The sequence below is a fragment of the Bos javanicus genome, chromosome 29, assembly GCF_032452875.1.
Source record: "Bos javanicus breed banteng chromosome 29, ARS-OSU_banteng_1.0, whole genome shotgun sequence".
In the NCBI taxonomy this organism is placed as follows: domain Eukaryota; kingdom Metazoa; phylum Chordata; class Mammalia; order Artiodactyla; family Bovidae; genus Bos; species Bos javanicus.
In genome coordinates this window covers 49023364-49047393 of record NC_083896.1, presented here as the reverse complement: position 1 = coordinate 49047393, position 24030 = coordinate 49023364, and the positions used below count along the sequence as shown (strand labels likewise).

The following is a 24030-nucleotide window of genomic DNA, read 5'->3' as shown; positions in this document are numbered from 1 at the left end:
CATCAGGTGCTTCTTTGTTGGTTTTTGCAAAGCTTCCTGGTTTATTTCAAATTATCTAAGTTATTGAGACGTATCTCCTCACTAGTCTCAGTACAGTTACAACTGTAAAATTATGCCTGCTGCTCCTCTATTCTAGTCATCAAGACAAACCAAACCCTATCTCTGTACTTTTTCCAAAAACAAACACAAAACAAAAAGGTTTATTCACGCTGCCAACTACACCATAAAGATAAAGAACATAAAGCTGCTCTCCAGAATAAGTTTACATAAATAAGACACAGATTGAGAAAGAGCTGGAAAGCCATTTAACACTCAAATTGTTTATCAGGTATCTAAACAGCTCGTCATCCGAGTATATTTCTGGTACAATTTTAACTTTTTTAATTAGAAAATGACAGGCACATGTTCATAACAGCCCGGCTCAAAGCTAGGAATGTGTTTTAAAAGTTCAGCAGTACAGCAGACACAGGTGTGGGGATTCCCGACAACTCACCTTGGGGTTAATCTCGGCATCATCGTCGTCTTCCGCTTCCTCGTCTCCTTCTAGCTCCTGCATCAAAAGGAGAGACAACGCGCTGAGCAGACAGGACTCCTCTGATTCACAAGGAAACTGGCTACAATCACGATCACCCACACTCAACCAAATCCCTCCTTTGGCCACTTTTCTCACAGATGACCCTGAAGTAAACACACTGCTGACCAAGTGGATTGGTCTGATCGATGGTTATTTTGTAAGACGCACTTTCGTCAGCCAACTGCAGGGTCCGACTCGACACTGCCACCCATCTGCGCGTCGTAGCGAGCGCTCGCCAGGGCCGAGGGCCTCCAGGGCAGGTCCCCACAAGACAAGGGTATCGTGGCCAGTTAGACCCCACAGCCCCCGTCCACTCAGGAGACAGGGCCGAGGACGACCTCGGGGAACGGCGTCTCACGTGAGCCAGCTCTTACCTCCTCTTCTCCTTCCTCACCTTCTTCAAACTGCAAGGGAAGGAAAGAGGTTTTTACAAAGCACAGTGGCAGCCCGACCCAGACACAGCGCCTGCCCCGTGCCCACAGTGGCCCAGCCTCCGAGCAGAAGCCAGCTTCCTGCCGTGTCCTGCCATGTTCGTGGGACACCAGGTATCTGAAAACCGCCCCAAACAAAGACTATGGGTGGGGCTGGGGCCCAGGAGCCGGTCAGCGTGGGCTGCGCCGTGTCCAACCGGGAACCAGGCTGATCTAAGTCAACCAGCCGCATGGTTTATTACACACAGGACTCTCAGTGTCACCCTACATCTCAGACAAGGGGAAATCGTTCATCTGTACCTAGGAATGTAATAAAACCTGGTGTTTAAAGTACGCCAGGAGAAACTCCAACACTGTGGCTGAATGAACGTCTGGACCCAACCTCTCATGTGTCCAAGGACACCGCTGGTCAGGCTCCCAGCCGAGTCCCAGATATTAGGCTGCTCCCAGAAGCAAACAAAACTACATGAACCTCATTCCCGTCGGCTGCATTGACAAGGCACCCGCAGATGGAGCAGGCTTTCTCTCACGGTCTTTCTTCCTGGAGCCCCCCTCCCAAAGTCCTCATCAACAGCTCAAAGGCACTCAGCAGAGCGCAGCATGGGCCTGGTCTGCACATCCCCTTGGCCTGAGCAGCAGCAGGATGGGGACGTCGCGCGCTCCTTCCTAACCCATGTCCTGAGCAGCCTCTGACAGTGTGGGCGGCCCGTCCCACGGGAACCAGCCTTGCACACGCTCACATGCTGGTTTCCTGAGGCTCCACAGGCACCGCCTCACCCTGGACCGACCTCTGAGAGCTCTGTGCAGCCACCTCAAATTCTGGCAGAGCCAAGGCTCCGAGCATGTGGAAGCCCAAGCCCGAACGCCTGCGTGCACGCCACCCCGTTATGACGCCCAGCCCCTGCGCTGCTCTGAGCAGGTCTGACACGGGGGCTCGCACGCCTGTCCCCACACCCTGCGCTTCCTCGATCAGGAGCCTGAAGAGTAGCTGGAGTGGTTACATCAGCCCCAGCGTACACGCGGGCCCCTGCAGAGCTGGGGCTCCAGGCCTGCAGGCCGAGTGAGCCCCTGGACCACACCGTGAACCTGCGGTGTGGCCGATGGCATCACTAGTGAAAACAGACACAGACGTCACCAGGAGGAGCTGCCTGGCGTGTACTGTGAGTAAATAAACACACACGCGGCATCGTTAGGTGTTTACAGTGGTGGGTATGTGATCACGAGAAGGCCTGTGGACCCTCGTCTGGAGGGCGTTTCCAGTGTGCAGCCACTAGATCTTTCTTGGCCAGATTAGATAAATCCAATCCTCTGGCTCCTCAGCTGCCAACGGCCGTATCTCACATCGTCCAGTGTCATGCAGTGCCAGCCCTGCCACAGTGGACAGAGTGCAGGACGGTGCCCTCGCTGCAGAAGGTGCTACTGGACGGCATCGGATCAGAATCTGTACAACCTGCGTCTCCTAAGCTGATCCTTGAGCAATGACCCGGGCGCTTTCCTGACCCCTGGATACGCCATGCCGGGCGTGTCCGTGCTCCTGGGGCAGACTGCACCTAAGAAGCCCACTGGTCTCAGGCGATGCAGCCGCACACCCGAGCTGGCCCACGCTTGCCGCCCCGGGGCCTGCAGCACACAGGAGGGTGCTGAGCAGCGCAGGCCCGCCCAGCTTCCGCTGCTCGGCCAGGAGCCCCCACAGACCTCACCAGAGAGGACCCCTCCGAGTGCTCAACACGAGGGAGTAAACGGCAACTAAGCCGCTCCCAGCAACACTACAGGACGCACACCTCCCCTCCACACAGCAAGAAGGCTGGCGGCACCCGGGCCGTGGTCACGACGGACAATGGTCTCGGGTGACGGCTCAGGGACAGCTGGCCAGGCGGGCTCAGGGGCCCCGCTCCCAAGCTCTGCCTGCGAGAGGCCAAGTCCTCCAGGCCGAACGGAAGGGGTTGGCCCAGGGGGCCGTCCTCCTGTGGAGCGTGGGGTTCTCTCTCTGGAGTCAACACGCACATGCCAGCACGACTCGGCTCTGAGAGTCCCCACATGGCGCTGAGTGACAGTCCCCACGTCCGGAGGTCACCCCAGCCACACACCTCGCATGCAGCAGTGAGCTGTGGGTCTGGAGAGGACAGCCTGAAAGGCGTCACTGCACAGGCTGACTCGGGCACTGGGCCATGCCTTCTGCCCCAGGCTCCAGAGAGCACCGCCCCCCTGCAGGGCCCCCCAGGCCACCCGCCCCCAGACCACCTACGTTGTCATCATCCTCGATGGCCTCCCCCGTGAAGTAGAGCACGGCGCGCGGCACGATCCGCTCACGGAAGAAGTGTCCGATCTCAAAGTCGGAGGCTAACGTGAACTCGGAGTCTTCATCCTGGGAGGGGAAGCTCAGTGCTTACCTGTTTCCACGGGGTAAATGTCACATTCTCTCACCAGACCCCACCCCACTGCCTGGGACCTGGTTTAAAGGTGCCGGGCACTGGCGCTGCCATACTGCAGGAGAGGCAGGTAAGTGCTGGGTGCAGGCTGAAGGACACGGCTGCCCCTGAAGCCCACCCACAGAGCACGCCCCTGTCCCACACCGCGGTGCAATGCATACAGGTTCACCCCTGGTTTTTAGGGGAGCAGGAATGGGTTAAAAAGGAAGCAGCGAAGTAGTCAGGAGATAGGCCTTAACAGCAGAATAGATTCTTAGTAACAATGCAAATCTTACCAGTGATTCTCCATCCCCTGATGCTAGAAAAAAGAAAACATCTGATTACACAGATAACCCACCTTTCTAAAGCCCCCCGGACGCTCGGCTGACAGATAAGCAGCATGGTATACCAGAAACTGCCAAAGCGGGATGCCCCCACCTGCTCTCCTCCCACCGCAGACTGAAGCTGCCCAGGGTCTCCCAGCCCCCAGGCCCAGCTGGAGAAGGCCACTTTCAGAAGAGAACTGGCAGAGGGTTAAAGTGTCGTGGGTGGAACGGTGCACGGGGAGCCAGACTGCGGGTCTCAGTGCATATGTGCCTCGGGCGGCGCTTCACCTCGTGTAACTCCGTGTGATGAGTCAACAGAAAACAGGAAACTCTAAGTCCCTGGAAGTCCTCATGGCACTGAGGCGCTACACCTCAGCTAGGCTGGGGCTCTACTTCTGTTTGCTTGCAAAGGAGGAGGGAGGGGACAGTGCTGACCGCCCCTCCCGGGACGGCTCCGGGTGGGCGGGGTGCCAGCACTGACGCTGCCCTTGGCAGCGCCCCACACCCTGCACTGAAGCTGAGCCACGGAGCCTCCAGCGCCAAACGCCAGGACAGCCCAGCACAGAGCTGAGCGTGACAGAGGAGCGGGCCTGAACCCGTGCTCAGCAGGGCCCGGCGATGTGCACGCGGTGCGTGAGTCACCTCTGCTGGGCACGCGCTGTCCCCCACCTCCCCGGCGCCCCACCGCTGTGAGGTCTGTCCCAGTGGGGTGTGAGCCCCACCCCCAGGGTGGCCCCCAGCCTCACACGCAAGCGAAATGCAGGTTCTGGGACTCTGGCCTTGGGGCAGCAGTCACAAGGGCTTGCTGCCCGACTGCTGGCCCGTTTTGCACTGAGACCACGGGGGCGCTGGACCAGCAGAGGGGGTTTCCTACATCCGAAAAGGCCTCTTACTGATCTTAGTTTTTCCCTCGACCACGCCACCATCCTTCCCCCACCGTCACCCTCTACTCGTTTTCATAGAGCGGATCACTTAATATTGTTTCACAACAGTGACACACCCTAAAACTCAGCCACTTCAAATACACGACTTAGTGACCTCTGACACCTTCAGACTTGTGCAACCACAACACGAGGCAGGAGGGAAGGGGCGACGGGGGTGGGACGGCTGAAGGCGTCGCCGACTCAACGGCAGGAGGGAAGGGGCGACAGGGGTGGGACGGCTGGAGGCGTCGCCGACTCAAGGGCAGGAGGGAAGGGGCGACGGGTGGGGCGGTCAGAGGCGTCGCCGACTCGATGGGCCTGAGTCTGAGTGAGCGTGGGGAGATGGGGAAGGACAGGGAAGCCTGGCGTGCTACGGTCCACGGGGTTGAAAAGAGCTGGACACGACTGAGCAACGGAACCACCATATCAGAATAGTTTCTGAACCCTGCTAAACTGCCCCCAAATCCTCAAGTCCACTTAATGCCATCTTAATTGCTATTAATTATCTGGAAGTCCAACAAGCTCAGTGAATTTAGGATTCAAAGCCCCTCTTCTTCACGGTGAGTTCACACAGGAAACCTCCAGCATTCCCAAGTGAGGCTCTGAAAGGGATCTTTCCAAACAAGGAAATTTGAGACTCATGTTTACAGCTGATCTTATCCCCTAAACTGACACACCCTGGGACCTTTCAGGCTCAAGAACAAACCGAGACAACAGCCACAACAGTGAAAAACAAGGCCCCGGGTGGGGACGGGCAGCCTGCCCCTCGGCTTGGGGTCAGAGCCCAGTGACGCCACCGGGCGGCCTCTACAAACAGCCCGAAGGGCCGCCATCACCTGGAGCGGGGCTGCCGTTCCGCACTGGCTCCTGTTCACAGAAAATAAAGTGTTCTCCCCTCACATCCGTACTCCAGCACGGCCGGCAGGCCTGGCTGTCGAATCCTCGGGAGGAGGAAGTCACGTGAAGACGGCATGCGGCCGTGCTCTCGGCCCCCCGAGTCCCGTCTCGGGCTCGGAGCTGGGGGAGGACAGGCCCGCCGCCCGGCCCCGCCTCTGCCCTACGCCCACGTTTGTCACCCACCTGAGGCCCACGCGCCGCTCCGCGCCCCAGTCTGAGGGGGGGTGGACGGTCTACAAGCTGTGCGCGTGTCAGAGCTCCCGTGGGCCCCGCCTGCCAGGACGGGTACCCATGGACCCCCCAGGACAGCCGCAGCCACAGGGCAACTCACAGCACCGTCCTCGCCAGAGGACCGGGGGACACCCTGACGGTCACTGGCAATCCATTCGCACCTGTACTGGAGCCACAACCCGGCCTGCTCACCTCTCAGTGGGCTGAAGAAGTTGAAAAAGGAATCGTTGGGGACTTGCTTGGTGATTGTTCTGACGGTGCCTCGGCCCTTATGTTTCTGCTTCTTCTTGATGGTTTTGACAGTCACGTTCTTTCCTTTCTTCCAGTCAATGGTGCACCTACAGGGGTAAGACCGTCACCACCGTGTGCCTGGCAAGCAGGCCCCAGCCCGGCGCTTCACCGGGAACCGGACGCCAGCACCTGCCAGTGGGCACTGGGCACGCCTCGAGGAGGCGGAGGCCGCAGGCGCAGGAGGCCATGCGGCGGCCCTGCAGACACTCTGCAGGGTCCCGCCAGGTCCTTCCCATGACCGCGCCTGGGCAGCAGCTTGTCACCGCTGCCCCTTTACAGACCCCACAGTGCACAGGAAGCCACCGCTCAGGCACAAGGTCTCAGCAACTAAGTGAGCGGGACTAGATGGGGAAAGCACACCGGCTGCTGCCAAGACCGATGGCTGGTGAAGGACATCTGGCTTCCGGGGTGCTGAGCGGGCCTCGGTGGGGCTGACCTCTGAGTCACCCTGGCCAACAGAGAGAGTGCGGAGAGGAAGGCTCCTCACTCGGTGGCCTGGGCCTGGGCAACAATCTTTCTAAAGCATTCTGGCCATCTGAGTCCAGCAGAATTTTAATCAAGCTCTGTATACTCACTCACACAGAGAAATGCATCAGGGTAAGTCCTTGGTTCAGTAAGTAACTGCTTCAATCAGGAATAAAATGATTTCCCAAACTGTCTCAAACCAACCAAGAGGACACGTTCTAAGCTGCTCTCCTCCGTGGTCCAAAGGCCACAGCACCGAGCGCTGGGTCCCGAGGCCACGCGTGCTCACGCGGCCCTGCACCGCCCAGCCACTCACTCAGCAGGGCCCTGCCAAGAGGAGCCGACTAGCTTCATGGTCTCTGCGTCCCTCTGGGAGACTGAGGATCCCAAGGCCCGCATTAAATTGGGGAAACTGGGCCACCACCCTACAGGCTGGCCCAGGGAACCGCAGGATACATTTCCCAGCGCCAGCCGTCATATCCCCAAAAGGAGAGACTCTTTCATTGACTTCCCTCTCTGTCTGCTGGGCTTTTAAACAGATAAAGGCTTCCTGCTTTATTCTTAACTTCCACCTTACTTGTGACGTTTTAAAACCATCTCGTGTGTTTCAGAAAAAGAAGCTTAATGGCATTTTCTTACCCGTCACAGTCAACAATCTCAGGGCCTTCAAAAGAAAACGGATCGGCCTTGTCTGGCTCTGACTTCATCTTGTACGTTTTTGTCAGGACTGGATTGGTAAAGTAGTCATTGGGTTCAAAGTGGAACTCTAATACAAAAGACTGGGAAAAAAAACTCAGGGTCAACACCACTTAAAATCTACAGGTAACTGGGGACAGATTTTACCAACCACACAGTGCCTGCTGGAACCCCGCTCCCTAAGGCAGAATACCGAAGAGCTCAGGAGGCGTGCTCACATAACGAGCATGTCTTTACTGCAAAACCACCAGCCCAAAGGTAGAGCCCAGGCCAGGCCAGGGAAACCCCCGCCAGCCTGAGTGCACATGTGGGCATGTGGGCCTGCTGCCCAGGACCCCAGCCCCACGGTCACAGCAGGCGGGGGTCTGGAGGGGGAGGTCAGCTGCAGCCCAGCCCCCACTCCGCCCCTCTCAGGCACAGCAGTTCCTCCCAGCCCCACAGTGAAAGCGCAAGACTCCACGTGGGCAGAGAAGCCTTCTGGGACCCACCACAGACGCGCTCACCCTTCACTCACAAAGCGCTCAACAGACAAGAGGGGGTACAAAGCAGTGGGAACAAATCAGATGGCAACAAAGAAGACATGTGTACCCACAGGACAAAACAGACAAAAAATGAGATACCCCCTCTCTGGGTAAGAAGTCCCAGGAACACAGCACTGGCCTGCATTTTGGGAAACAAGGGCACTCGTGTGCTGCAAAGGGCAATTTGGCGATACCAAACGTTAACAAAATGAAACGCTCTGGGACTCCATAATCCGGTTTTGAGGAACGTGTTCTATTTGAGAAGGACACTGGCCAGGAGCAGCAGCGTGTGCAGGCCTTCCCCTCAGCCCTGCTTCCCCAGAGCTCAGTGAACCCACTCCGGGCCTGGACGGCCTCTGTCCATCGGCGCTGTCAGATTCCGGGAAGTCACTCAACTTCCCTGTGCTTCTGCTTCCTCGCCTGTAACACGGCATCACAAACCCCTCTCTCCATGGGTCACCCGAGGATTACTCTGCAGGAGCAGTCAGAAGGCAGCCGGGGTCACAGGCATTACCAGTTAAATGTTAGTACAACAATCAGCTGGGAAAGTAATTTAGGAAAACTAAGGGGAGGAGGTGGAGAAGGCAATGGCACCCCACTCCAGTACTTTTGCCTGGAAAATCCCATGGATGGAGGAGCCTGGTAGGTTGCAGTCCATGGGGTCCCTGAGGGTTGGACACGACTGAGCGACTTCACTTTGACTTTTCGCTTTCATGCATTGGAGAAGGAAATGGCAACCCACTCCAGTGTTCTTGCCTGGAGAATCCCTGCTGTCTATGGGGTCACACAGAGTCGGACACGACTGAAGTGACTTAGCAGCAGCAAGGGGAGGAGGAAGAGAAGGGCCACGAAGGCCTGGGAGGCAGACACAGGCGGCCAGAGACCAGGCAGCAGGGAAGGGAGGCCGACAAGCACACACCACGGCTCTGGGAGACCACACCGCAGTCAGGACAGTATCAAGGAAACAAACAGAGAACCGTCCTGTTCAGGCTTCAGAAGCGGGGAGCAGGGCTCTGACCTGCTCTTGACCTGCCCGGATTCCAGGCCTGCCCGCGAGCTCAGTGAGTCAGGTGGCACTCTAGATAAGAAAAGGAGTGGGTCCTGGAATCTCTTAAGCGCCCAGAGGCCTGGCCAGCCCCTCGGGGTCTAAGAAGTCTTATGACGCACGAGGTGAAACAAACAGCCGGTAAGAAGCATGCACCGCGGTCATGCCCAACTCTGTGACCCGACACACTGGAGCCCGCCAGGCTCTTCTTGTCCATGAGATTCTCCAGGCAAGAATACCAGAGTGGGTTGCAATGCCCTCCTCCAGGGGATCTTCCTGACCCAGGGATCAAACCCGCATCTCCTGCAAGCACAAGCAAGTCAGGTGGCGCCCGAGATAAGGAAGGGACGGTTCCCGGAATCTTAGGCCCGGGAGGCCTGGCCAGCCCCTCACGTCTAATAGATCTTAGAGATGAAACAAACAGCATTTCGAAAGCTAAAGTGAAACCAGAGCTACGTTTCTGTGCACAAACTGATCACGGTATCGGTTCGTGGCCTGAGACTGTAAACAGGAAACCCCCAAACTCCCATCTGAAGATCTTCCATGGGGCAGACGCACCTCCCAGGACCCCTTCCCAGTCAGGACCCCAGCCTGCTGGAGTCTGGGTGTGGGCTGTGGGCCCAACCTGGTGATACACGCACGGTCACTTCTGTCTGTCGTTTCTATTCTTTTCTTTTAATGACCATTTATTAAATTAAGTCAAATAACCTTCTATAAAAAATTGAAATTGTGTGTAACAAGAGGTTTGTTTTGTTGTTGAATCCTTTGCATCTAAAACTGAAGTCAAACTTTTGGTACAAGACAGGAAGGCAGCTACAGGCAGTGAGAGCGTCAGTGGGACCCTCCCCAGGCCTCTCCTGACCTGTCCCCCAGAAACCCATCTCCACGATGGGCTCCAGCAGCATACGCTCTTCCGTCAGAACTGCTGAGGGTCGTGACCACAGGCGTGGACGGGCCACCCTGGGGACTGGGCTGGACTAACCAACAGCTCTGTTCCACTGTCCTTCATCACCCCCTACTGCTGAATGGACAGAATTACTCACTTCTCTCTCTCCCCTGTCATCTCTCCAAGCCGAGGGTGTTACTTCCTTCCTTCACATTTTCCTCCTTTTCCTTCTTTCCTAGGCCTCTGTCTAGTTGAGAATAAGGTGGGGGTGTGGGTGGGAGGGAGACGCACGAGGGAGGGGCGTGTGTAACTCTGAGCCTCCCAGGTGGCACAGTGGTCAAGTCCACCTGCAGGAGCAGGAGCACACGAGACCCGAGTTCGATCCCTGCAGTCAGGAAGGTGCCCTGAAGGAGCACCTGGCAAGGCACTCCAGCACCCACTGGGAAGCTGAGGAAGGCAGCAATCATCAAATCACACATATACCATGCACGCACACCCCACCACCCCAGGGGACAAGGGTTCAGTCGTCGCAGCGCACTCAGCTCACTGCCACAGGACGCCTCTAGGGGTGCGAGCCCCACCCGGGGGAAGAGTGTCACCTGGAAGAGAGCCACAGAGGAAGGCCCTGCGATGAGTGGGGTGTGGCGGGAAAGAGGGGGCTCCCTCGCTACCAGAAGGGCCCCCACCCCAGCTGCAGAGGGGTGTCAGAACATCTTTCCAGGGTGGAGCCAGCAGGGAAGGGACAGACACAGGTGTGCGGCCCCACAGGCCACATACTGGACAGGAAAGGGGACAAGCCCTGCGGTCCGCAGGCACCGTGTCTCCAAGACCTGAAATGCAGAGCCGCAGGCAGGCGGGCAGCAGGTGGCGCTGCAGCTGCTGTGGCGCTGGCATGGGCCCCACCAGGCACTCTCAGAGGACCCAGCGCAGGCAGCCTCGTGCTGAGACTGCTGCAGAGAGCGGGACTGGCAGGCTCACTCACTGGCACGCAGCCCACAGAAGCAAGAATTCTGGGAAGCACAGCTCAAGGAGCAAAGGAACGCCTCTCCATCGTACCCACCAGAGTCAGTCTCAAAACCGAGGGCGCCGGCCTCCCCCAGCCCTGAGGACCTCTGCTAAAGCACTGCATGTACCTGAGGATGCGCCCGCCGCCCCTGTAACCCGCTCTATGTACATCCTGTCCTCAGAACCCTGGGGGGCACCTGAGAGAAGGCTGACACCAACCCACAGGACGCAGGAAACAAACCGGCTCAGAAAGCAGAGCACGGCACAGCGCATCCCGGCCGACCGCTGCGCCTGCCACCGAGTCACCAGGCGGCCCGCACGCTGCTGAGCCAGGCGGGAGACTGAGAGTGGGCGCGGCACTCGAGGCACCCAGCAGCGGGCGCGTTTCTCGCTGGCTCCCAGCCCATCACCCTCAGGGCCCTGACCCTCTGACACCAAGCAGCACTCACCATAGGCTGTCCAGGGTCCGAAAACTTCACTTTTATATCCTGCAGGTGTTTCAAGATTGGCTCATCGTACTCCTAATCACAAAGAGAAAAAAAAGGCCCTGGTGAGTGGCAGCAGACGACAGACCTGTTCCCACTGCGCCGCTGCTTCATCGCCCCCTAGACTCTGGGTCATTAGCCCTGCAGAAATTCTGTCCTTGTCACTCACCGCCAGCCCCGGGGTGGCCGCAGGGAGGGGCCGGGGGGCAGGAGCCGTGCCGGCTCTCACACCACCCCCAGCTGTCAGTGCAGACGGAATCAGGAACGCCACCAGTGCAGACTGATGGTCCTCACATCCCCAGAGAGACAGGATCAGAAGAAACGCCTGGACAAGCTACTGACCTGGGCAGCCATCCCCTCACCAGGCAGTCAGGATCCAGTCACTCAGTCAAGACCACTCACACAGCGCACCCGAGACCTGAACGATGGGCACTACAGACGCGCGTCTGACGGCGGCTCTAGGCTTCACAAGTCATCATTATGCAAACGCACAAGTCCACCACGCCTGCTACTTGAGAAGAACTCAGGGAAAAAAATCACAAGACCCGAAACCCAGAGACCACATACTAAGGAAAGGTGCTTTATGTGTAGAACAGTCACTTCTTCACCCCAGAAGTCTAAGGACTTCCTGAGGCTCATTAAGCCTGAAAACTCCCGTTCCCCTATTTTAAGTTCTTTCTGCATCACAGGCAGACCCCGTTTAACACACCTCACAGATATTCTGGGTTTTGTTTTGCAACGTGAAGGCTTCTCTTAACCCTAGGTTGTCAGACAACGGTTAGCATCTTTTAGCAATAAAGTATTTTTAAATTAAGGTATGTACATTTTTGTCAATGGACATGATTTTGAGCAAGTTCCGGGACATGGTGATGGACAGGGAAGCCTAGTGAGCTGCAGTCCACGGGGTCACAAAGAGTCAGACACAACTCAGTGACTGAACAACAACAAAAATGTACATTTTTTAGACATAACGCTATTGTACACGTACAGATTATAATACAGTGTAAACCTAGTTTTTATTATTCACTGGGAAACCAAAACATTCACATGACTCACGTTAATGCTACGTTCACGTTACTGCAGGGTGCTGGAACCAAATGCACAATGTCTCTGAGGCCAGCCTGTATAAAACCAGCAATATCAAAGGCACCTTGCACGTCTCTGGACAAAAGGTAAGCTCAAAACAGTTCTTAAAGGCCACATCCATATGAGACGTCAACTCCAAATTCCAGAAGCAGAAAGCAAGGCTCCACAGTGATGCCTGGGGCTCCCCCGAACCCTCAGTCAGACCAGCAGCGCCCACAGGGCTGTGCCACATGTACAAACAACCAGGATGGCCTCCACTTCCGCAACCAGCCATGGATCAGCACCGGAGCGCGAGGACGTCCCGTGGCCTAAACGGTGGTCCAAAACTAAGCGCCAGCGGCAGAAGCTACTCGAGGGCCGGTTTAGAGCTGCTCCCCACAAGCTTCAAAGTCACGAAGACAGTCAGAACCTCCCGAGCCTCTACAAGCACCTCACACCCTCACTGACTGGGGGTGGGAGGCACTGATGCTGCGACTTCCCTTTAAAACTTGCCCAGGAGACTCTAACAGTCAGTGAGAATCTGGTTCTAGCATGTACTGCTCAAGTTTCTCAATACATTTCTGGCTCACGGCACTCTCAAAAGCACGATCCAGTATTCTTTCTCCCTTTTCTCTTTCTGGACCACACTACTCGGATTACAGGATCTCAGTTACCAACCAGGAGTCAAACCTGGGCCTGGCAGTGAAAGCACAAGGCCCTAACCACTGGGCCGCCAGGAATCCCTAATGGTCTACTGTTCTTGAACCACAGCTTTCCCCATGGAAGAGAAGCTTGGGTAAGAACACACAGGCTCGTGCTCCTGCCTGGAGAAGTTCTTTCAGCGTCTGTCCTAAAGCTGGTTTGGCGCGGCGGACTTCTCTGACTTTCGCTTGTCTGCATGGGCTTTCGTGTATGCACCTCCACTGACCCTATCACTCTGCTTGACCCCCCAAATTGCGAATGATTATTTTTTATTGTTAGGCTAATCATGTTCCCATTATGGCAGGCAATTGTAATTAGTTTTAATTTTTTGTCTGGCTATTGATTGTAAAAACTGATAAACACATCTTTCGCTTTTGTGATTTCGTAACTATTACTCATTTAATATCATTGTATCATGATTGGTCAACAGAAAAACAATAGAATCCTGTATCACCAAGACTACCATTTAATAGAAAAGCCTGCTGCTGCTGCTGCTAAGTCACTTCAGTCGTGTCCGACTCTGTGTGACCCCATAGACGTCAACCCACCAGGCTCTCCTGCCCCTGGGATTCTCCAGGCAAGAACACTGGAGTGGGTTGCCATTCCCTTCTCCAATGCGTGAAAGTGAAAAGTGAAAGTGAAGTCGCTCAGCTGTGTCCGACTCTTAGCGACCCCATGGACTGCAGCCCACCAGGCTCCTCCGTCCATGGGATTTTCCAGGCAAGAGTACTGGAGTGGGGTGCCATTGCCTTCTCTGAGAAAAGCCTGCAATCACCTGTAAAAACCTGTAAACAAGATGTATATCAGAATAATCTTGGAATTTTTGAAAAAATACAAATGCCCAGGTATTGCTTTTATTCTCCAAAGCCACAGCTGCGCTTCTGCTGAGCAGCCATGCTCAGAGACAACTGGACTGTCTGACCCTTTATCACGTCTGCTTCACTTTTTCTGTTTCACGCTCAGTGCTCCCATTTCATTTATGTTTTCCCATTTCTCCATCTCTTTTTTTTTTGATGTTCTTTCTCAAGTCTTTATCAAACATAGGAGAAAAGCTTTTGTATACATATATATAATAACATGTATAATATATATTTTAGAAAACTTACAAATTTTCGCCTGTCAGAAAAATTTATGACATTTTGCTTCCACTTGTTTGAGTTAGTCTGAGTAGAATGCTGCTGCTGCTGCTAAGTCACTTCAGTCGTGTCCGACTCTGTGCGATCCCACAGACGGCAGCCCAACAGGCTCCCCCATCCCTGGGATTCTCCAGGCAAGAACACTGGAGTGGGTTGCCATTCCCTTCTCCAATGCGTGAAAGTGAAAAGTCAAAGTGAAGTCGCTCAGTTGTGTCCGACTCTTAGCGACCTCATGGACTGCAGCCTACCAGGCTCCTCCATCCATGGAATTTTCCAGGCAAGAGTACTGGAGTGGGGTGCCACTGCTTTCTAATTAAAAAAAAAAAAAAAGATATGCAACAAGCAACAAAGGTTTACTGTATACCACAGGGAACTACCGTCATTATCTTATAATAATCTGTAATGGGGAGTCTGTATATGTACCACAGAATCACCAGGCTCCGTACCTGAAACACTGTAAGTCAACTATACTTCTACACAACATATATATTAAGAAAGAAAGAACACAGACGACTCTAATACACTGAAACATCCCCCAGCCCGGACAGAGAGCAGGAGCAGACTCCTGCCACGCCTTCTCAGGCTCCGGCGCCCAGACACGGGTCCAAAGAGGCAGGAGGCAGCGGCGAAGCAGCGCGTTTCTGAACCGCAACAACCGCCGCCCTGGAATCGCACAGGAGCTGCAGCAGCGAGAGCCGTCTGCACGCCCGCCACGGCCAAGCTCTCCGACGTGAAAGCACTGTGCCGACCCACCCGAATCAAATGCAGAGCCCACCCTCTCTGTGGACTTCTGAGCAGTACTAATTTCTGAATTCTGGAAACTCATCTCAGGGAACGTCACATTTGTTACCTTTTAAGTGGTTCACCATTTCACTCTAGAAAGGTCCATAAAGCAAGACAGAGAGCTTGGCCATTGCCATTGAAAAAAAAAGACTTTTTCAAGAAAAATTATTAGAAGAATAACAGCAACTTGTTAAATATTTGTACAATTAGCAAGAGTGCATGACAGGCCATTTCAGATTTCAAAAACTGATCAAAAGCCACAACTTCCCTAAAATGGGGAAGGAAATAATCACCCAAGTCCAAGAAACCCAGAGAGTCCCAAACAGGATAAACCCAAGGAGAAACACCCCAAGACACATATTAATCAAATTAACAAAGATCAAACACAAAGAACAAATATTAAAAGCAGCAAGGGAAAAACAACAAATAACACACAAGGGAATTCCCATAAGGATAACAGCTGATCTTTCAATAGAAACTCTTCAAGCCAGGAGGGAATGGCAAGACATACTTAAAATGATGAAAGAAAATAACCTACAGCCCAGATTATTGTACCCAGCAAGGATCTCATTTAAGTATGAAGGAGAAATCAAAAGCTTTTCAGACAAGCAAAAGCTGAGAGAATTCTGCACCACCAAACCAGCTCTCCAACAAATACTAAAGGATATTCTCTAGACAGGAAACACAAAAATGGTGTATAAACTCGAACCCAAAACAATAAAGTAAATGGCAACGGGATCATACTTATCAGTAATTACCTTAAACGTAAATGGGTTGAATGCCCCAACCAAAAGACAAAGAGTGGCTGAATGGATACAAAAACAAGACCCCTACATATGTTGTCTACAAGAGACCCACCTCAAAACAGGGGACACATACAGACTGAAAGTGAAGGGCTGGAAAAAGATTCTCCATGCAAATAGGGACCAAAAGAAAGCAGGAGTCACAATACTCGTATCAGATAAATTAGACTTTAAAACAAAGGCTGTGAAAAGAGACAAAGAAGGTCACTATATAATGATCAAAGGATCAATCCAAGAAGAAGATATAACAATTATAAATATATATGCACCCAACATGGGAGCACCGCAGTATGTAAGACAAATGCTAACAAGTATGAAAGGAGAAATTAACAATAACACAATAATAGTGGGAGACTTTAATACCCCACTCACACCTATGGATAGATCAACTAAACAGAAAATTAACAAGGAAACACAAACTTTAAACGATACAATAGACCAGTTAGACCTAATTGATATCTATAGGTCATTTCATCCCAAAACAATGAATTTCACCTTTTTCTCAAGTGCACATGGAACCTTCTCCAGGATAGATCACATCCTGGGCCATAAAGCTAGCCTTGGTAAATTCAAAAAAATAGAAATCATTCCAAGCATCTTTTCTGACCACAATGCAGTAAGATTAGATCTCAATTACAGGAGAAAAACTATTAAAAATTCCAACATATGGAGGCTGAACAACACGCTGCTGAATAACCAACAAATAAAAAAAAAAAAAATAAAGCACAGAGATGGCCAGAGTATGAAAAATCATGAACTATCTACTAGAACCTTACTGAAAATGAAATAAAATGGTCAAGTTGGAAGTAAAAGGATTGGAAAAGATACACAAACAGTAACCAAAAAAAAAAAATAGTAGTGTCTATATTAATATCAAGTAAAATTGATTTCATATCAAAGAAAATTACCAGAGACACAGAGAAACATTATATATTGATGAATCAATCCATTAAAAAGACATGGCAATTCTAAGTGCTTATATACCAAATGACAGAGTTGCAAATTATTTGATGCAGGAACTGGTAGAACTGAAAGGAGAAATAGACAGACTGAAAATTAAAGTTGGAAAGTTCAACATCTCTCTCTAAACAATAGAGAGAACTAGACAGAAATCAGCAAGGATCTAGAAGAAATCAGCAATACCATCAAACATCAATGTCCAATCAACTATAACACTTCACCCAATAACAGCAGAATAAATATATTTTTAAAGGGTCTATGAACACATACCAAGATCATATCCCAAGCCATCAAATAAACCTAAACAAATTTAAAAAACTGAAAAAAAAAAAAAAAAGCCACAACTCAGTCAGCATGCGCCCGCGTGTCACCGTGCACAGACGTGTGTGTGCACACACTGGGCCCCTCAGCACCAGCACTTCCACCTGGGCCCGCGCCCCGACGCCTCTCTCGTGTCCACATCATGTAAGTGAAGCGAGGAAGGCTCGGGATCTGCTCATTCTCTTCCTGGGTCGAGGCTGCAACCAGCAGCACGGCTACCTCAGGCTCGGCAGAGGCTCCTCGAGGTGGGCCTTCCCAGGGGACCAGGGCACGAGGGAGTCAGGGGCCCCGCTGACTCCTCCGCCAAGCTACGGCCACACGAGAGGCCTTTCCACCGCCGCCAACACCTGCGGCGAGCTCACAGCCAGCTCGCCTGCCCAAGGGGGAGGTGCCGTGAGCCCACCTGCACCAGCTCGCTCAGCATGTCCACGTTTCTGAAAATGGTGAACCAGAACTCCGGAATGCCTCTGGGGGCGGGCTCTTCTGCTGCTGCTGCTTCTTTTTCTGCTATGACTGCTTTATTTTTCATATCTCCCTACAAACACAAAGATGCAAAACAGAATACTTATTATGAAGCAACAAGTTTACAGATTTTGCAGTGGCTTATTTAATACAGAATATAGTTTCAGAATCCCATTAAAACCTCTATCAAACTCCTTGTCTTTGAATCTGCATCTCCAGGACCACTGTGCCATCACACACTCAAATGTCTCGGAGAAACAAAGCCTTTCAGGCATCCATATCCGGATGTAATTCCTCAGTATAATTCTAGACCACGGGGAGCAGAGCTGGGGACTGGCACAGGCCCCCAACAGGGAGAGGCCGCCCAGCGCTGGCTCGCCATCCACCCGGGACAATCACCAGCAGAGGACACTCCAGGACCTCCACAACAGAAATGCCCGCCACGCTGCACACCCAAGCTGCAGGGGTGTAGGGACAGAGGCAGCGTGCAAACAGCAGGGTGGTGAGAGGAAGGTGCTGTGCCCGAGAGGAAGGGAGTCTTTGCTATGTCACAGCCCTGATGCGTGATTCTCAGGGGCAATGATGACAGGGGTCTTCAAGCTAGCAGAGGCAGATTCTCCTCCCATAGTGAAGACCTGATGCACAGCTATCCACAGGCACAGCTTCAGCTACATCAGACTTGACATGTTTGTAAATGATCAAAAAGACACACAGCGACCAAAAATAACATAAAAAACCTCTCTGAACGTTTACACTATGGGGTAGAAAGACGACTTCCAAATGTGCTATCGGGCAACAGAGCTCACCGGATCGTGCTGGGGCTCCCACAGCACTGGACTGGCGCCCGTCACCAGCCCCAGGAGAAGGCTGCCAGCAGGGGGGTCAGAGCACGTGGCCCGAGGAGCACCTTCCAGCGTCCAGCGGTGAGAGGCACCAGGGCCACTCCGCCAGCACTGAGCTCCTGTGTGCTCTGCCCACCGCAGCCCTGCCTCCAGGGCCTGCCCCACCAGGCGCGCTGTGCTCTGCCCTCGTGGGTCTCTGCCTCCTTCACCTCCCCAACGGTCTGCACTACACGTGGGTGCCCGACGGCCGAGAAGGGGGACAGTGTCTGGTGACTGCCAGGGCCAGTCAGACGCCAGACTTGCAAGCAGCCCTGTTTCACCGTCCTGAAGACACCTGAACACTCAACCTAAGGGTGAAGCCACGCCTGCTGTTAGGAGCGCTCCTCTGCGTAGAGGAAAACCATTTTATTTCTTTTTTCACCCATCCCCCACTGCACTGCACAGCTTGGGACCTCAGTTCCCCAGACCAGGACTAGAACCGGGCCGTGGCGGAGAAAGCACCAGGCCCTAACCACTAGACCACCACCCAAGGCCGTCTTGTTTGCAGCAGCACTGAAACAGAACGCCAGTGGCGCCCACGAAGAAGAAACTTACGGCCAACTTGTCCTCCTCTTCAGTCTCACTGTGCCACTCAGACTCTGCGTCTGTGGGCTCAACATCACCAGTGATGAATTCCCTTCTCTAAGAGTAAAAAATAAGATCTTACAGTTATTCAGAAACTCGAGAGTCAAGACAATGAACCTGTAAATAATGTGAATGAAAAGACTGAAAACTGGATGCCTTTATAGCTTGTTTTGGAGAAGGCAATGGCACCCCACTCCAGTACTCTTGCCTGGAAAATCCCATGGACGGAGGAGCCTGGTAGGCTGCAGTCCATGGGGTCGCTAAGAGTCAGACACGACTGAGCGACTTCACTTTCACTTTTCACTTTCATGCACTGGAGAAGGAAATGGCAACCCACTCCAGTGTTCTTGCCTGGAGAATCCCAGGGACGGGGCAGCCTGATGGGCTGCCGTCTATGGGGTCACACAGAGTCGGACACGACTGAAGTGACTTAGCATAGCATAGCATAGCATAGCTTGTTTTAAGATGCTAAGTTTTGAGGCTTAAAGTCAGACATTCAGTGATCCCCGGGTATTTCTGGATGTCTTTCCAGGAGAAAGATCTGAAACTCACTAACAGCACCTGACCTTGTCGAAGAGAGGCTGGTATAAGGCTGCGTACTTCCTCTCCAGGTCATGAACTTCTTCATAGAACTTGGCTTCTATATGCGCACATTTCACCTGGAGCTGCTTCAATGCGTTGATTCTTCTTTTTACTGCTTTAGGTAAACTAGAGAGGGGAAAAGAATCCAGGTGAATGCGAAGTAAGTACTTTTTTTTTTTTTTACTACAATATTAACATAGAATTAACATCCCCACCATGAAACAGAGCTTCTAAAAATCATTAAGAACAAACAAGTTTGCTTCAAATGTCAAACGACTAGAACGGTTGGCGTTGAGCTCTTCGGCAACTTCTCACGCAGTTGTAAGAGGATCAGCCTCGATGATTGCTCTCAGTTGGTCGCTGTCAGCTACTGATGACTGGCCACTACTCTCCTCATCTAAAGGCTCTCGTCTCTTTTGCAAAACTTCTTGAACCACCACTGCACTGTACATTCATTAGCAGTTCCTGGGCCAGAGGTGATGTTGATGTTATGAGTTGTCTCCCCTGTTAACTATCCATCTTGAACTTGAATAAGAAAATCACTCAAATTTGTTTTTTGTCTTACATCATTTCCATAGTCTAAAATAAATATAAACAGCAAATATTATCACATAAAATGAGAAATGTGCAATAAAATGATGTATAACATAAAAAAAAAAAAAAGAACAAACACCCACCCCCATCAAGAGCAGGGTGGTAGGGGAAGAGGAAGCTGAAAAGATAATTCACAAAAAATACTGGACTGACCAAAAAGTTCCATTGCTTTTTCAGTTCAGTTCAGTCGCTGTCGTGTCCAACTCTTTGCAACCCCATGAATCCCAGCACACCAGGCTTCCCTGTCCATCACCAACTCCCGGAGTTCACTCAGACTCACGTCCATCGAGTCAGTGATGCCATCCAGCCATCTCATCCTCTGTCGTCCCCTTCTCCTCTTGCCCCCAATCCCTCCCAGCATCAGAGTCTTTTCCAATGAGTCAACTCTTCGCATGAGGTGGCCAAAGTAGTGGAGTTTCAGCTTCAGCATTATTCCTTCCAAAGAACACCCAGGACTGATCTTCAGAATGGACTGGTTGGATCTCCTTGCAGTCCAAGGGACTCTCAAGAGTCTTCTCCAACACCATAGTTCAAAAGCATCAATTCTTCAGCGCTCAGCTTTCTTCACAGTCCAACTCTCACATCCACACATGACCACAGGAAAAACCATAGCCTTGACTAGACGGACCTTTGTTGGCAAAGTAATGTCTCTGCTTTTCAATATGCTATCTAGGTTGGTCATAACTTTCCTTCCAAGGAGCAAAGCGTCTTTTAATTTCATGGCTGCAGTCACTATCTGCAGTGATTTTGGAGACCCAAAAAATAAACTCTGACACTGTTTCCACTGTTTCCCCATGTTATTTCCCATGAAGTGATGGGACCAGATGCCATGATCTTCGTTTTCTAAATGTTGAGTTTTAAGCCAACTTTTTCACTCTCCTCTTTCACTTTCATCAAGAGGCTTCTTAGTTCCTCTTCACTTTCTGCCATAAGGGTGGTATTATCTGCATATCTGAGGTTATTGATATTTCTCCCGGCAATCTTGATTCCAGCTTGTGCTTCTTCCAGCCCAGCGTTTCTCATGATGTACTCTGCATATAAATTAAATAAGCAGGGTGACAATATACAGCCTTGACGTACTCCTTTCCCTACTTGGAACCAGTTTGTTGTTCCATGTTCAGTTCTAACTGTTGCTTTTTAAGTAAATATAAAAGCCATTTTTCATTTTCATCAAAAATTTCATTGAACAACATATTCAGTGTTTTGTTCTGCTACCTTCTGCCATTTTTCAGGCAACCTCATAACTCCATTTATTTATTCACTGGCTCTGCTGCCTCTCTGTTGCTGCACTGAATCTTCTCTGGCTGGCGAGCAGGTGCTGCTCTCTAGTTGGCCCCTCAGGTCAGGGGCTTCTATTGCTGAGCGCAGGCTTCAGCAGTTGCAGCATCAGGACTCAGGAGTCGAGGCTACTGGGCTCTGGAGCACAGGCTTGAGAGCTGGGTCATGTGGGCTTAGCTGCTCCGAGGCGTGTGGGATCTTCCCGGATCAGGGATCAAACCTGTATCTCCTGCTTTGGCAAGCAGATTCTTTACGACTGTGCCACCAGAAAAGCTGCTTTTTATCTTTTTGAGCCAAAAGAACTGTTCCAAGTGCCTTTTACAGTCTTCCAGGGAAGTGAAATTTTTTTCCATTAAAACAATTTCGTAAAGACCAAAATAAGTGGAAATTGGAAGGTGCAAGGTCTGGTGAATATGGCGGATGAACCAGAACTTCCTAGCTGAGCCTTTGCCTGGTCGTCAAAGAAACACACGGTCTTACACTATCCTGACGAAGGAGCACGTGCTCGCTGGTGACTAACCCCGGACGCTGTCAGTCGAATGCTGCTTTCAGCTGGTCTAACTGGGAGAAGGCAATGGCAACCCACTCCAGTGTTCCTGCCTGGAGAGTTCCAGGGGTGGGGGAGCCTGGTGGGCTGCGGTCTTTGGGGTCGGACACGACTGAAGTGACTTAACAGCAGCACCAAGTGGGCGCAGTACTGGTTGGAATTAACTGCTCGGTCTTCCGGAAGGCGCTCGTGACGCAGTACTTGTTGGGATTAACTGCTCGGTCTTCCGGAAGGCGCTCGTGACGCAGGACGCCTCTCCAATCCTCCATACACACTGTGTCACCTCCTCTGGGTGAAGGCTGGTCTGTGGTGGGGCTGGTGAGGGGTCATTTCACTTGCCCTATGATCTCTTCCATTCCACATTCTTGTACACTATCCACTTTTCATCTCCCGTCACAATTTATTTTAAAAACAAAACGTTCTCATCACATTTAGGTAGAGTAAGGTAAGGAAGTGTTAGTTGCTCAGTCGTGCCCAACTCTTTGCAACCCCATGGATTGCAGACCACCAGGCTCCTCTGTCCATGAGATTTTCCAGGCAAGGATACTGAAGTGGGTTGCCATTTCCTTCTCCAGGGGATCTTCCCAATCTAGGGATCAAACCCAGGTCTCCTGTACTACAGGCAGATTCTTTATTGACTGAGCTACAAGGGAAGCCCATTTAATTTAAGGAGAGAATCACATGTCGAGGTTTTTTTCACTTAACTTACGTGGAGCCTAAATATCAAAGTGATTAACGTAACCAACTTGTGCGAATGATTGTCAGTGCCTGATGTGGACACTCGGATACAGGCTGCCTCCTGCAGACGGTAACGCTGACTGCCGTCAGTTAACGTCTCAATTTGATCACCATCAATTTCAACTAGTCTACCCGACCTTGGAGCGTCATCCAGCAAGAAACCTCAGCATGAAACCACTTTTGATACTTTGATCAGTCACAGCACCCTCTCCATATATTGCACAAATCCTTTTTTGTCTCTGACAAACAACGTTCAAACTACCACACAAATGCACTCATCTCACATGCTAGCAAAGTAATGCTCAAAATTCTCCAAGCCAGGCTTCAACAGTACATGAACCAAGAACTTCCAGATGTTCAAGCTGGATTTAGAAAAGGCAGAAGAAGCAGAGATCAAACTACCAACATCTGCTAGATCCGTGAAAAACCAAGAGAGTTCCAGAAAAACATCTACTTCTACTTTATTGACTACGCCCAAGCCTTTGACTGTGTGGATCACAACAAACTGGAAAATTGTTGAAGAGATGGTAATACCAGTCCGCCTGACCTGCCTCCTGAGATGTCTGTATGCAGATCAAAAAGCAACAGTTAGAACCAGACAAAGAACAACGGACTGGTTCCAAATTGGGAAAGGGGTACGTCAAGGCCATATATTGTCACCCTGCTTATTTAACTTATATGCAGAGTACATCATGTGAAATTCCAGGCTGGATGAATCTCAAGCTGGAATCAAGATTGCCGGGAGAAATATCAATAACCTCAGATATGCAGATGACACCACCCTTGTGGCAGAAATCGAAGAGGAACTAAACAGCCTCTTGATGAAGGTGAAAGAGAAAAGTGAAAAAGCTGCCTTAAAACTCAATGTTCAAAAACTAAGATCATGGCAACTGGTCCCATCACTTCATAGCAAACAGATGGGGAAACAACGGAAACAGTCACAGGCTTTTTTTTCTTGGGCTCCAAAATCATTGTGGACGGTGATGTAGCCATGAAATTAAAAGACGCTTGCTCTTTGGAAGGAAACCTATGACAAGTATTAAAAAACGGAGACATTACTTTGCTCACAAAGGTCCATCTAGTCAAAGCTATGGTTTTTCCAGCAGTCATGTACGGATGTGAGAGCTGGACCATAAAGAAGGCTGAGCACCAAAGAATTGATGCTTTTGAACTGTGGTGTTGGAGAAGACTCTTGAGAGTCCCTTGGACTGCAAGGAGATCAAACTAGTCAATCCTAAAGGAAATCAACCCTGAATATTCATTGAAAGGACTGATGCTGAAGCTGAAACTCCAATACTTAGCCGACCTGATGTAAGAACCAACTCACTAGAGAAGACTTTGATGCTGGAAAAGACTGAAGGCAGGAAGAGAAGAGGGCGGACAGAGGATGAGACGGCTGGATGGCGTCA

The 24030-nt window shown here is 51.6% G+C and overlaps 1 protein-coding gene across 3 annotated transcripts in view; it reads right to left on the bottom strand.

Moving 5' to 3' along the window:
* NAP1L4 (nucleosome assembly protein 1 like 4) overlaps positions 1-24030 on the bottom strand; it is a 52804-nt gene that overhangs the window by 5307 nt on the left and 23467 nt on the right. For all 3 annotated transcript variants that reach the window (XM_061407349.1, XM_061407347.1, XM_061407348.1), the window contains exons 5-14: positions 19449-19590; positions 18853-18939; positions 17358-17489; positions 11149-11220; positions 7186-7325; positions 5983-6128; positions 3710-3732; positions 3251-3370; positions 949-978; positions 494-550 (exon numbers count right to left, since the gene is read on the bottom strand). In XM_061407349.1, coding sequence (XP_061263333.1) covers positions 494-550; positions 949-978; positions 3251-3370; positions 3710-3732; positions 5983-6128; positions 7186-7325; positions 11149-11220; positions 17358-17489; positions 18853-18939; positions 19449-19590 — 949 coding nt within the window. The remainder of the gene's footprint in view (positions 1-493; positions 551-948; positions 979-3250; positions 3371-3709; positions 3733-5982; positions 6129-7185; positions 7326-11148; positions 11221-17357; positions 17490-18852; positions 18940-19448; positions 19591-24030) is intronic.